The 13,918-nt window shown below is 43.2% G+C and overlaps 1 protein-coding gene across 1 annotated transcript in view; it reads left to right on the forward strand.

The window, feature by feature from the left end:
• The first annotated feature begins 10,647 nt into the window (after positions 1-10,647).
• baalcb (BAALC binder of MAP3K1 and KLF4 b) overlaps positions 10,648-13,918 on the forward strand; it is a 4,332-nt gene continuing 1,061 nt past the window's right edge. The window contains exons 1-2 of the mRNA XM_008290331.1: positions 10,648-10,828; positions 13,494-13,693. Of these exons, the coding sequence (XP_008288553.1) occupies positions 10,648-10,828; positions 13,494-13,693 (381 nt within the window). The remainder of the gene's footprint in view (positions 10,829-13,493; positions 13,694-13,918) is intronic.

Below are 13,918 nucleotides of genomic sequence, written 5' to 3' on the forward strand. Positions count from 1 at the left end.
GGAGACACAACCTGAATCTTGCCATAAATCATCTCAGTGATGTTTTTTTTTTCAATTATCTCATATCTTGTTATGATAATAAGCTTTTCATATTATAATGTAAAACCAGCAAAATGTGACCAAAGCACGGCTCCTGTCAGTGTCACTTTTAATCCTGTACAGACTCTTCTTCCATCAGTAACAGCTTCTGGTCAATCTCAACTCGCTTCTTGAGTCTGAAATGGAGAAAACTTCTCCTAACTTTTCCCCCTAACTTATACACTACATATGAACTTGTGCCTCAACAGGAACTCCATCATGAAATTTCAGGAAGGTTTTTTCTAAATCATATTTGACCAATCTAATATAAAACATCAGCCTTTTTCTCTGTTAGCAGCAAGAACATTAAATCCAGCAGCACATTTTCCCCCCATATGACTGACTAATGTGGCACACGAGGCAGATTCACTTCTCTTCTGGCGAAATAACATGTTGTGATGCACTTTTCAGTCTAAGTACACGGTGAAGCACTTACAGAGGAGCAGGTCAAGAAAACAAGGAGGGCCGCAGCTACTCCACAAGCGTTTATCATGTGTCATCGTGTTTAATGGCAGCCGAGCGGAAAAACCCTCAAACAAGCAGGTGATTCGCACATTATTTACATTTAAACTGACATTTAAACTATGGAACTCAGCAACCTGTAATTATGACGTTGTTACTGGGCAGAGCGATTCTGATTTCCAGGTAACATCTAGGAGTGAATCCTTTTATAATAAATCAGCATTCAGATCAGTGGTCCGGCCTTCAATGCAATTATTTCAAGAAATTCCCAAATTTTATCTCAAAGAGCGACATCTGCGAGCGTTGTCGGTGGTTATTATTCACGGCAGAACCATCAAGATTTTAATCGCAAAGAAAAAAAAAGCGTCTGGATTGTCACTTCCTGTCTCATTTTCACTTTGTGGATCAGTGCATCTGCCGCTCGTCTTATTAGCAGCCAATCAGACGCTCGTCCACTCTGACGGACCAAACGGAGGTGAGAGGCCAAACAATGGACAGTAACAGGATGAGGGATTATACCTCCAGATCCTTCAGTTTTACCTCCACACTACTTTTAATTCAGCTCGCTGACCTTAAAGACCTTTGAGACTTCGCTGCATTTTAAAGCCGTGTTTGTGGGAGCCGGCGGACGTGAGCTCCGTCAGCTTCCCGAGGTAATTTCCCTAAAACTAAGAGTCTCTCCCCAAGAAAATTCCATGAATACTAATGCTCGGCGCTCTCGCCTCTTAAGCGCCCCCACTGTTGGCCTTTCTGGAATATTCCTTGCCTTTGATAGGATTAGAGTTGTGTGTTTAGCGGGATAAAACGAATGGAGCACATAAAGTGCAAAGGCTGCATTTACAGGCCAGCCTTCACCAGAATTTAAAAGGCGGAAATATCAATTGAGGCCAGCGGAGTGGCTTAAGATCGATTTAAGCACTTCCCCTGATAGTGTAAATGACAGTCAGGGAAATTACATAAATCAGTCATGGGGAATGACTGTGTTATGGTTCCAATATTCATCTTTTTTAGGTCAAACATGACATTTAGTGCCGTACAAGTTTTTGCACAGTGTTGGCATTCTGGGTTTTTTTTTTTTCTTTTAGTGGGCTACTTATATAATTAACTAAGATAGAAGACTGTTTCATAAAAATATGATGAAATATGTGGATTTATAGGTTCTCAAATTAAAGCTCGTTAACTAGATGGACAATATATGTACGCTTAACGATGCTGTGCTAAGCACTTTCCTTTCCCAGCCTCCATTAGGCCTCGAGACCTTTAACTGAAAATATTTAGCTGTAAGCAGATTTGTGGGTAATTCCAGTTAATTGCATTATCAGAGCTCTTTCAGAATAGTTATTTCTGTTTTTAAAAAAAACAAAACCTGAAAACTAAACGTATTTTGGAGCAGCCGTGAGCTAAATAAACCCATCCTCGTCTCGTTACCACATTGACGGTGTAAATACTGTTATCTGGGCCCCCCTGTGCTTATTTAGGGCAGAAGTAGCTCCTTTTCCTCTGGAGCACTTTGCACTAATGAAAAGGTGCCATGTTAGCTGAGACCGTGATGGATTAAAAGAACACAACCTCTGGAAGGATCTCTGGCGGCGCTCCACGCGGGAGGGGGGGAGATACCCGCCGCCGCCGCCGCCGGTCCGAGGAGACGAGGCGCTCCTCTGCCAGAAAAAAGGCCCCGAGATGTGATTGATGCGGCTGAACCTCAACCTCCAGGCAAAGCTCAATCTGGATAAGCTGCTCTTTGCGCCGCTGGCAGCTCCAGTATCAACAATTTACTGATGGAGTCCAGACAAAAGGGTGTGATGAAATCTCAGCGTCATCCCACACAACGTTTGGTTTAAAGAGTTTATAAGAATCAGTGAATATTAAAAACGCATGGAAGTGTTACTTTAATGTTCACTTGACTGTGATCTGTTGTGATTGGGTGCATCTCTTCCCCCTTCCCGAGAACCCTAATTAGTTTTCCAGCGCTGTAACTCGCTGGCTGTCTCGCTGAAATCCCAGTGAAAGTTTGGATTTGGCTGCGGCGCTGCTGCACATTGGCTCGTTCACTCCCTCATTCCAAGCAAGAATTTGCCAGAAATAAGTTCTCGTCTCCCTCACAGAAAAAAAAAAGAAAACTTTGCAAATCAATGGAGAGCACAAATTATCTGCTATCAACCTTGACCAGCTGTTAAAAATTAAGCGGATTATCATCGAGTTTGGCTAAACAAGCACAGAGTGAATACAAATGTAAAGTAAAAATGAAAAATGTTTCTTATGTGGAGCGTAAATGATGAAGTTTCTAATATAAACGGGACTGAATTTTCAGGGAAATGTGTAGATATCACTGGTGTTTTCAGTTGCATTGCAAAATGCTCAGATGTAAATGTTCCATTTAGCTTCTTGGACACTTGGAGGAAATATTGTGAACATTATTGGGCAATCCCTACAAGTCAGTTAGAACTGATGAAGCCTCTTGGATGAGAGGCGGAACGTCTTCAACGAACTCAAGCAAGTCCAGCTGCTACGATTAATCTAGCAGAATAACCATGAGCTGGAGGACTGAGAATCTTCACAGACATATTATTGGGCAATCTCATGAGTTCACTGCTAGCTACGCTGTACAACATGAATCCAATGAACTTTGGGCACGACATGAAGTCTGCTGTGTGTCGATAGTACGATGAAAAGCTGAGTCGCAGCCTACGATGAGTCGACGTGAATGCGCAAGAATAAAACTTGCGCCATCATCCTCGGAAAAGAAACCAGCGAAGTGTGAACGGAGCCCTCGTCCTCGTGGCGTTTATGTGTTTGGAGAGAAATCCACAAAAAAACAGAAGAAGGAGGAGAATGTGGACGCGGTCGTAGTTCGGAAAGAGAGGCCGACTTGAGATGTAAGTTTTGCAAAGGGAGCTCGTGATCAGTACGTCATCTCATCCTGCATTTCTGTTGGTTAGACGCAAGTTGCAGTAGCACTGTGAGACGATCATCCCAAATTTTATCGCAGGTTGTCTTTGGTCACAACAACGACAACGTCTGTCCTTGAAGCTGCCTCACAGTGCGACATAGGTCCACCGATTCAGAGCCAAGACCAACGATATCGCCACGATTATAATCTTTCATCTGGGCCGAACATCACACAGCGTGTAGCGAGCTTTAGCAAGAAATGTAATGTCTGCTGTGACATAAACCTACTTAGATGTGAAACTGCTTTCTGATTAAATTAGCCTCCAATTAGCAAAGACTTACACTTAAAATGTGGGCGTTAAATCACATAAATGAGGGGCTAAGAGTTCATTGGACGCATTCCAGCGTATCACAGTTAAAAGAAGGCGGCTACACGCGTTAAACACCAAACTCTAATTCAGCTGCATGCATCTTTGTTTGAAGCCCAAACTGCTGAGAGTTCAGTGACGAGCCATGAATCAGTCCAGTGCAGCGTTTGGCAGCGCGCCACATTAATCGCCGGGGTAATGGGAAGACAGGCCTATTGACCACGGGTCCAATAGGACAGAGGAGCAGAACATACAAATCACAGCTGTCCGGCCTCATATTGACCAGACTGTCCACAGGAAGCAGGATTCATTAGCCGGGTGACGGGGAAATGAGGCGAGGGCCGGACGCAGGAAGTGGCGGGGATTAGATTCAGCTCAGACCCCGTCAGACCCGCATCAAATAACCGTTGAATGTGTGTTTAAGGGCAATTGGCAGCTCGGTTCTTCGGTAATTACCCTCGGTGAACCCCAGCAGAGATGTGCTCTGCTTTTCAGCTGAAAGACATTCAGCTCTATGGAGGAGGACGGCTGAGCGGGGCAGGTGCTCGCTCTGCTTCCTGTCACGCTCTGTTATGGGCTGCACAGGAGGACGGAGGGCTCACGATGATTCTGCAGCCGTATTCTGAGGTGCATCCAGTCAAGCTTTGGTATTTAAAAGACCTCATAAAGCGTGGATTCATTGGAAGTGTCTGATTGGCATATACAGCACACTGTTGCACATTCAGTCTGTCTCCCTCTGTGACACAAACAAGCGTTTGGCTTCAGCATCAGCGGATTGATCCTCCGGCCGAGGCTCCATCCTTCCTCTGCTTTTTGTAATGTGTTTTATTGGCAGCGGACGCGTCAGAAATAAACGACCTTGATTTACGCGAGCAGACCTCTCCTTCAAAGCAGCCCGGAGTTTTCAAACGCTGCCTCTGCAATAAAGCACAAAGAGGGATGCTGTTTATTGTTCCTGGGCTTCATTGTGGAGATCACGCTGACTGTGATGAATGTGCGCTCGGCTGCCAAGTGAGAAGTTTCACAAGCAATCAGGCCGAGTGCAGTTTTGAGAACGAAGCAGCTGCTTTGTGGCGAAGTGACTTTTACCACAGGATGGCAGTACTCGAGTAGTATTTTAGGCCGTTTATTGGGCTTTTTTTTTTATTTGTTGACGTGGCGGTACGAGTGATGGAGCTAATCCCATTCAGCTGCTTCTGGTGCTGCTCACATAACTGAGCCAAAAATATGAGTGTAATATGACTTTGTGTGTGATTTTGCATATTTTTGCCACACTATAACATACTGTTTAATTAATTTAAAGATCTGAACTATATTATTTATCATTCCGTCCTGTTCATTCAGTCCTTTTCTGGTATGAGATGATAAAAACAAAAATAAAACAACTCATCTCTGTTCATCAAAGTACATTTTTACTCACCGTGGGCTCATTTTCTACCACAATATAAACTCCTACACCTCCTGCTGACAAAAATAGACCCTACACACTACTTCCATGTTTCATAATTGTCTCCTGTGTGCTCTGAACAAACAGTTCAGCCAAAAAGTCCCAGAATTCTCGGTTTCGGTTGCAGCTGAGTCACCAACGACTTCATGGTATCTGGTGACTGAATGTTGAGTTCTTTGGCAAATGTTTAAATGAGACATAAGCGACTTTAATGAAATGTCACGATGTCAAACCCAGATCTGGTTTTCAGACAGAGCAACACATCACAGACGAGCATTTCAAGATCAGTCAGAGAAAAATCCAAAGAGTCTTTCTGCTTTGACAGTTTCTTGCCTCCAAACCCTCGAGGTTCAGCTTGAAACGGTTTAGATGTGACTCTACACTGGTTCTTCCTCGAGAATGTGCAGATCTGTGCATTCTCTGCCTCACCTACCTCCACTCGCTGCAGCTCAAGCACACCAGTTCACTAATAACTCTGCTGTGAAGCTATTCAAGGCTACACAATGTTGGAAAACCAAAAAAGGAAAGAGGACTAGTTTCTGATCCATAATCAAACAAACAAACTAACTAACCGTTCAGATCTTGATAACTGAGACTGTGAGGTGTGTTGTTGCAGCAGCAGTGGGCTGGGAGTGTCCTCTTGTGGACAGATCAGTGAACATCTTGTCTGGACAGTTTGAGGTTTACATAGAAGGTCACAGGTTCCCACTGCTGTGAGGCTGTATGTGTCCGGCTGAAGGATGAGTGTCAACACTGGACAGTTTTCTTTTTGGAGGCTTAGAAAAGCTTCTTTATTAAGCTTCTATTATTTAAGCTGTTTTATTTCTTATAAACTGGCCTCCCCAGCATTTGTGGAAAATGTGCTGCTGCTAGAATACTGACAAACACCAAGAAGAGAGAGCACATTGTTCTGATTCTTAGATCCAGTCAGACATATGAGGTGTCAGAAAAGTTCCAGGACTGGTGTCACAGAAGATAAATTTCAAACCCAAACTACAAACTAGCAGTTTTCCCCTCCAGACCATCAACCAGCACAAAGAGATCCTGCAGCGTTTGCTTCGTTCAGAAGAGGCAGAGTTGTGTCAGGACCAGTGGAGGCTGCGTCACCATGACAACCTGCTCACAACGCCCTGAGCATCAGCTCCTGGCTGAGAAGAACATCTCCGTGCTGGAGCAACCTCCCTACTCATCCCACCTGGCTCTGTGGGGTTGTTTCCTCTTCCCCAAGCTCAAGGGGGTCATCAAGGAGACCCGTTTAGAAGACGTGGACGATGTCAAGATGGCTGAGACGATGGAGCTGAGAGGATCCTAGAAGAATGCTTCCAGGAGTGCATGACGGCGTGAAGAGAAGGCTGGAGAAGTGTGTTAGACTCCAGGAGGATTACCGCGAAGGGGAACCTGGTAGTTTGGATTTGAAATATATCTTTTGGAACAGAAGTCCTGAAACTTTTCTGACACACCTTGTAGAATTGAACTTACGTCTGTACTTGTCTGTAAATCTCCTTTTAGACTGACCCTGACCAGGTGAGGCAGGCGGCTGCCCTCCCTGAACCTGGTTCTGATAAAGCTGAGCTCCTCCTTTGCTCACCAACGTGCTTGCTCACAGGGATTTGTTGAGTGTTGGACGTATAACTTTGTAGGGTTCCTAACATTAATATTTGTCCAGGTGTTTTCACATAATAAATAACACTGTCAGGTCATTAACCTTCATATTTAAACTTGTTGGGTCACCTCATAGCATCAGTCCTGTGTTTCTACTGGAGAGCACTTTGTCTATGCAGCCGGGCTTCGGCGTGCCTCCGTGTTTATCCCTGCCTGCTGCCTAATGCCTGCTGCCTAATGCCCGGTACTGCAGGAGGTGGGCCTGCTGGGCCCGCTGGGCGCCCTGCATCACCTTTTCAGGCTTTGCCCAGCGATGCTCCACTAGACTGGGCCTCCGGATGCTCACCGGTGAGATCCCCTCCTGAGCCTGGCTCCAGGAAGAGGCCCTGGTGACCCCGTCTGAGAGAGATGGTGCCTGCTCCTGTTTGTCACTGAGCTACAATGAATTGGTTTTATTCTGGACCCTCCCCGAGGACCAATCAGTGGATGGATTATAGAACTCATCTGGCCTGGGAACACCTGGAGGTTCTGCAGGAGGAACTGGAAAGTATGGATGGATGGATGGATGGATGGATGGATGGAAGGCACACGTACATCCATCCATCCATCATCTATACACCGCTTAACCCTCACCAGGGTCATGGGGGGCTGGAGTCTATCCCAGCTGACTCAGGGTGAAGGCAGGTTCACCTGGACAGGTAACCAGTCTATCACAGGGCTACACTTAGAGACAGACAACCAAGCACACTCACATTCACACCTACGGACAATTTACAATCGGCACACGTACAGATTTATTCAATATTTTATCCTAACAAGCTTTTACTTTCTACTTGTTTTCAATACACTCATTTACTTAAATTTATTTAATTGTTTTACACCATTATTTTTACATAATTAATTATGTTGTTAGCTCTTAACCTTATTATCTAAATTAGCTCAGCTAAATCAGTCAGGAACGTTCTTAACCTTAATTTCTAAACTGGTGAGATAAATTTGTCATCTCATTTCTGCTGAAGAACACATTTGCTGAGCGGCTGCTGTTTTAAATGAGCATCAGTGTGAATAACAGTGATTTCACTCGACCACATTGATACGCTGCAGCAGTAGTCTCCTAAAACCTGAGCTCTTGTTTTAAATGCATTTTTTATTTCTCTTTAAAAGAAAAAAAAATAAAATAAAATAAAAATATATAAAATATTTTTAAAAAATAAATAATATAGAAAAATTGAATAAAATAATAATAATAAAATAATACAACTTTTTTTAAATTAAAAAGTAAATACTGTGGTATTATAATCCAAAATGTGACAGCCACTCATGTGGACGCAGGTTTTAACAGATTAAACTTGTCTTTCATTGTAAAATTTGTACTTTCATTCGTCTTATACATGAATTCAACTGAACACTTTTCTTTTTCTTTCTAAAATATTTTAATGCACTAAGAAAAGCACTTTGATTTGTCTTTATTGAATGAAAGAATCAACTTTATTGGCCAAGTTTGTGCACGCAAGCAAGGAGTTTGACTCTGAGCTCTCTGCATAAGAAATAAAAGAAATAAAATAGAAATATTAGAATAATAAAATAAGAGTAATAGCATTCAATTCAATTCAATTCTTTATTTCGAACATATTGAAAAAAAATAGAGAATGAAGATAAAATAAAAATATAAATAAAATTTAAAATTAAAAAATAAAAACTCTTTCCTCCTGAGGACCACACAGTTAATATATGTGGATTTTTTTCTTTTCTTTGTTTTAATCAGAAGTGGTGTCAGTCCCAGTGAACACCAGGTTTGACGTTCACCTGGTAACAGCGGAGCTCATCTCCATCTACTCACATCCAGCCTTCATGGGGGGAAGATGGACGGTTCCGTGTCAGCTGTTCGCGGACAGATGCGGCTCTGATCCGGTTCTGGAGGATGAATGAAGCAGCTGCGGACCGACGCTCAGCCTCTTACCGACCGGAGCCGTGACTTCACCGACAGCCGGTACCGCTCCCGGTGTGAGCGGCTGCAAGAGGAGCAGAGACCCGAGCAGCGACCCTCCATCCTCCGTAAGCCTCCGCCGCCTTTCACCGCTTCATCCCCGAACAGCGTCGGTTCTGTTTCTGCTGCTTTGGTTCTGGTTTCTGTCAGATTTAGCTCTCGGCCTGTTCGGATGGCAGCGCGCTGGTTTATTAGGATGGAGGATGTTTGTACTGAGAGCTGATGTTGCACATCTGGATGCTGTCACGTTACATCCAGAGAAAGACAGCAAAGTAAAAAGCAGAGGATGTATTGATCCGCAGAGGCCCGATGCTCTGACAGCCTCCATCGATAACACACGGAGTCGTTTAACCCGGATCAGCCCGGTTCAATTAGCCACACCGGGCCGTGATTAAAGCGTGTTCTGGGATCGATCGGGTTGTATTCAGAGGAGCATTGATCAAAGCTAATTGAGTGCGTTTCCAGAGAGATGGATTGATTGACTGATTGGGAGAGAGGTACACTTCAAAATAATAATAAAAATAAAGATGTTTTGTAGTTTTTTGCAAAAACACACGCATGTTATGTGTTTGATGATGGTATCTAATGTAAAATAATATTTAAAAAATAAAATAAAATCACAATAAAACTATTACTTTTATCATTTTATCACAACTTAATTATTTCCTTTTTATGTAACAGATGGAAGTGATGAGACTGATTTCAGGTGTAATGCTCTAAATATATAGATATATGACCTATTATCTACAATTAGTAGAAAGACAAAAAATGAGAAAAAGCAGTGATTGGGCCATTTCTACACAGATTTGTTTGTTGAATGAGAGATAAATGTATATAGATTTTATAATTGCAAAAGTATTTTCACCACTGTTTAATATATATATCGTGTCACACACAAATATAAATATATATATATTTCAAATGTGTGTGCTGTGCTTTATATACTGGTCATGCAAAAAAGAAAACTAAAAAAAAAAAATTAAAAAAATAAAAGTTTGTTTCTAATTATATATATATTAAATAAATAAATAAAGTAAGTAAGTGTACAGTCATACATTGTAAAAGAAAAAAAATGTAATTAATTTTTTAAAAAGCAAATTACCATTTATAAAATAGAGATTTTGGGTATGTAGGTATATTCATTGTTTTTACATGTATAAATATTCTTTATTAATTAAAAAAATACACAAAATGTATTTAAATTATGGAAAATTACTTTATTTTTATTAAATTCTTTTTCCCCCATTATTTTATAGTTTTTTTGTCTATTTGTTTATTTCTGTTGTTGTTTTATTTTGTTTTAGTGTCCCGGCTACCAGATAGATAGATAGATAGATAGATAGATAGATAGATAGATAGATAGATAGATAGATAGATAGATAGATTCTACTGAGCTGCAGTCTGTCTAATAAAGGTCAATAAAAAGACACAAATCCTTCTCTGTTATGTCTCCCTTGATGATCGACCAGCTCCTGTAGAACACAAACCCGTTGACCTCCGTGACCTCAGACGATGCTGCTGCCTTGTGGAGGAACATAAACTCAGCTCACGCAGATCAAACCTCTTTCTCTGGAGGACACAGTAGACTAACCTTATGAGGGCCTCCAGCTTCTCCCACATCTGTGGGCTGTGATGTGAGTATCAGAGAACACAGATTTAACATGAGTGTGTCTGGGTCTCACTTCTCAGAACGGAGGCCTTTGTGACCCAAGCATAAGTAACGTTCCTGCAGTTTTTCACTTCTCATGACGTTTTGGTTTTCGTTGCCTGTTCTGAAGAAGAGTTGGGACGTGAAGGCTCCCCGAGGCTGAGCTATGGGCTGTGGGGGGAGCAGGACCGACGCTCTGGAGCCTCGCTACCTGGAGAGCTGGACCAAGGAGACGGAGTCCACGTGGCTGACCAGCACGGACACCGACATCCCCCTGTCGTCCATCCAGAGCATCCCGTCCGACAACTCCGAGGCCGGCTACGCTTCTGAGAAAACAATCAGCCCCGGTAAGGCGGACGGATGAACTCTGTTTGAGTGGACGCGTGACTGAACACTAAATGAATCTAATAACAGGAACGGGCTTTAATTTAGCTGCTGAGCAAAGAGGAGAGTTACAGTTGGATGAATTAGGAGTTAATTAGGAGGAGTTAATTAGGTTCCCACTGCGGAGACAAGAGAAGAAGAACAGAAGAGAACATGTCAGTTCATCACAGCTAGTTTACTAATCAGTGCCTGTAGCTGGACATAGAGTTTAACCACCGCTGTTCATTCAGGAAGGAGACTCTCTGGGTGATGGTTTGACGTGGAAATATCACTGAACTCACTGTTTTCACTCAGACAGTCTCACACTTAGGAAGAAGGTGTTTCAGTGAGTTGCAGCTTGTAAACGACGGTGAAGTGCCTGCTGGCTGACATGAAGTCTGACAGAGCTCTGACCTGTGGGCATACGGTCAGCGCTAGCATGCTAGCCACCAAAAATAAAAGCAGCCCACTGGGTCCTCAGTTCTTCACACGCTGGGAGTGCATGAAGACGGTTGCGTTCACTCTCGCAGCCAACAGCAGAGCATTTGGTGTGCTTTTATTACAGAGCTAGCCTCGTGGACTATCAGACGGCTGCTCACCTGGAAGCAACGAGGGGCCAGAATTACACAAAGTCTGAGCTTACTCTGATGTAGAGAATGAACTAAATGCTGAACGGCTTGAAAAACAGCAGCATGAATCTGTACGTTCTCACAGCTGTCACCATCTTTGTCATGGTTTCACGTTGAGCTCTTGCAGCCTTGTGTTGCTCGTTGGTGTGAAACGTGTTGAAGTGACCGCTTTAAACCGACATATCTCACCAGTGAGAGGTCATGCTGCTGTGAGCGGTGCACTGGACTCACGGTGACCTTTACAGGCTTGACATGAAAGTGGGGCGGTGACATCTATACGCATTATTCTATTTGCTTTTCCCTTATCGTAGAAACCCTGTAACATAGCGTCCCTTTTTCTTTCCACACATTTTAACAGGTTTTTAAATGCGAGAATCCATTCTGCACGAGCAAAATTGAAATAAAGTTACCGTGGCGACCCTCGTGCTGTCGCTAAGGGCCGAGCGTGACAAACCTCTGTTCCTCCAGTGTTATTAACTGCCGCATGCAGGTCAGATGGATCTCCTCGGTGCGTCTTCTGTTGTCGTTTTTGTCTTTCGCTCTGAATCGTGGCTGCGTTTTCTTTGAACCCACGGGGAGATGAATCAGCCGTAATGGGCTCAGGCTGCATCAAAAGCTGCTGCTGCTGCGCTCGAACAGGACTTGGCTCTCATGGCAACAGATACAGCTGTTTGTGGATGCAAGGCGGAGGAGCCTTGATGTAATTGTGAACGCAAATTGGGTTACGCTGCACTCTGAGGAGATAAAACAGGTCCCGGATCGGGCGAATTAATCAGCAGCAGGCAAAGATTTTATTAAATAGTTGTTCCACGTTGATGGGACACGCGTGTAGCTCTATACGGTACTGACTGTTGATTATGGATTCACACTTTGTGGACGAGATGCAGAATAATAACCCCACACGTCTGTAAAATGCCAGGACACTCCAAAAACCAAACAATGCTCTGGAGGGTTTTCTGTAATTGATTGTACTTCACCGCTCCACACAGCCATCAAATGAGTTCGCTGCCTGTGTGTCACCTGTGATTAATGCCGTTTGATTTACTAATTACTGTCGTCTACGCTGTTGAAGTTATTAATTATAGGATAGTAGCTCTACGGCAGTGTTTTAACATCTTGGCAACACACAGGTTGGAAAGAAAGAAAGAAAGAAAGAAAGAAAGAAAGAAAGAAAGAAAGAAAGAAAGAAAGAAAGAAAGAAAGCATTTCCTTTGAGGTCTACTCCTGTTTAAATCATGTTTTACTTGCTTTATATACGATTTGTTTGCATATTTTGTTTATTTTGACGTCCCTCCAGCCCTCTGAATGTTCAGATGGCCTGATTTGGTTCTGGGTTTTTGTGTAGCTGTTGGCAGCTTCTTCATGTCTGAACAGTTTTAAAAAGCATCTGAGCTCAGGTGCTCAAGAAGCTGGAGTCTGTGACTGGCAGAGGCCCCTTCATCAAGTGTTTATGACAACATGCACATAACAGCATGCACGATATTGATTGTATTTGTTGGTTTGCTTAACAGGGACAGTGCACACTAAGTACAACCAAAGAGCGATTTATCATCCGTGATCCCTGGACACGTTAGAGTCACTTTAAGCTCTGAATATAAGATGAAACTACAATGTTATTGGATCATTTATAAATAAAAATCCATTCAGACCACCTTTATGTTGCTCTGCCACATTTAAAACAGGCCAAACAATATCATTTCAGAACAGAATTTGGACTAAATAAGACCAGGATGTGTTGCGTTTCTCAGATGTTCACTGAAAAACCAACACAAAGCAGAAGCACAAACATAAAAAGCATCAACCCGTCTGACACAGTTCTGACTGAACCACAGAAACATGAGGGCAGACCGTCCACAGCAGTAAACGACCTAATAACGCTGAGGCTGCATGTTCTGTCCATTCATTTAAAAGGCAGTCGTGTGCTTTTTATCCAGAGTAGGAAAAAGGATTCTGTTTGTTTGGACAAGTCGAGTGTCTAAGTGGCTCCACAGGACGAAGCTGAGTCTCTGCTCTGCTGCAGTTCCAGATTTCTTTGAAGACGGCCTCCCTCCTCCCGCTCAGGCCTACCTGAAGGTCTGCTCGGCTGTATCCGAAGCCAGCCTGAACGACGTGAAGCCCAGCAGCCCGCCTGCCATCCTGGCCTCTCCGCAGCAGGAGGTGGTGCTCCCTTCATCCGGCACCACGGTGCAGCGCCGGAGCGTCCTGCACACCGAGGAGATCGTAAGCTGAGCCTAAAAAGCTTCGGCCACCGTTTATGTTCTTTTCAGTTCCTTTGAGTAAACAATGATGTTCAACTTCTTATGAGATTATGTTCAACCAACAAACTAAATGGAGTCATAAGAATTCGCCTGTCCTCTAAAATCAAAGGAATGTTTAATGAGCGGTTTGAAGCGTTTGAAATATTCCAGACGTGTGAAGATAAAGGAGAGGACTCCAAATCCAGGA

The sequence above is a fragment of the Stegastes partitus genome, unplaced genomic scaffold (assembly GCF_000690725.1).
Source record: "Stegastes partitus isolate 25-593 unplaced genomic scaffold, Stegastes_partitus-1.0.2 Scaffold667, whole genome shotgun sequence".
Lineage (NCBI taxonomy): Eukaryota > Metazoa > Chordata > Actinopteri > Pomacentridae > Stegastes > Stegastes partitus.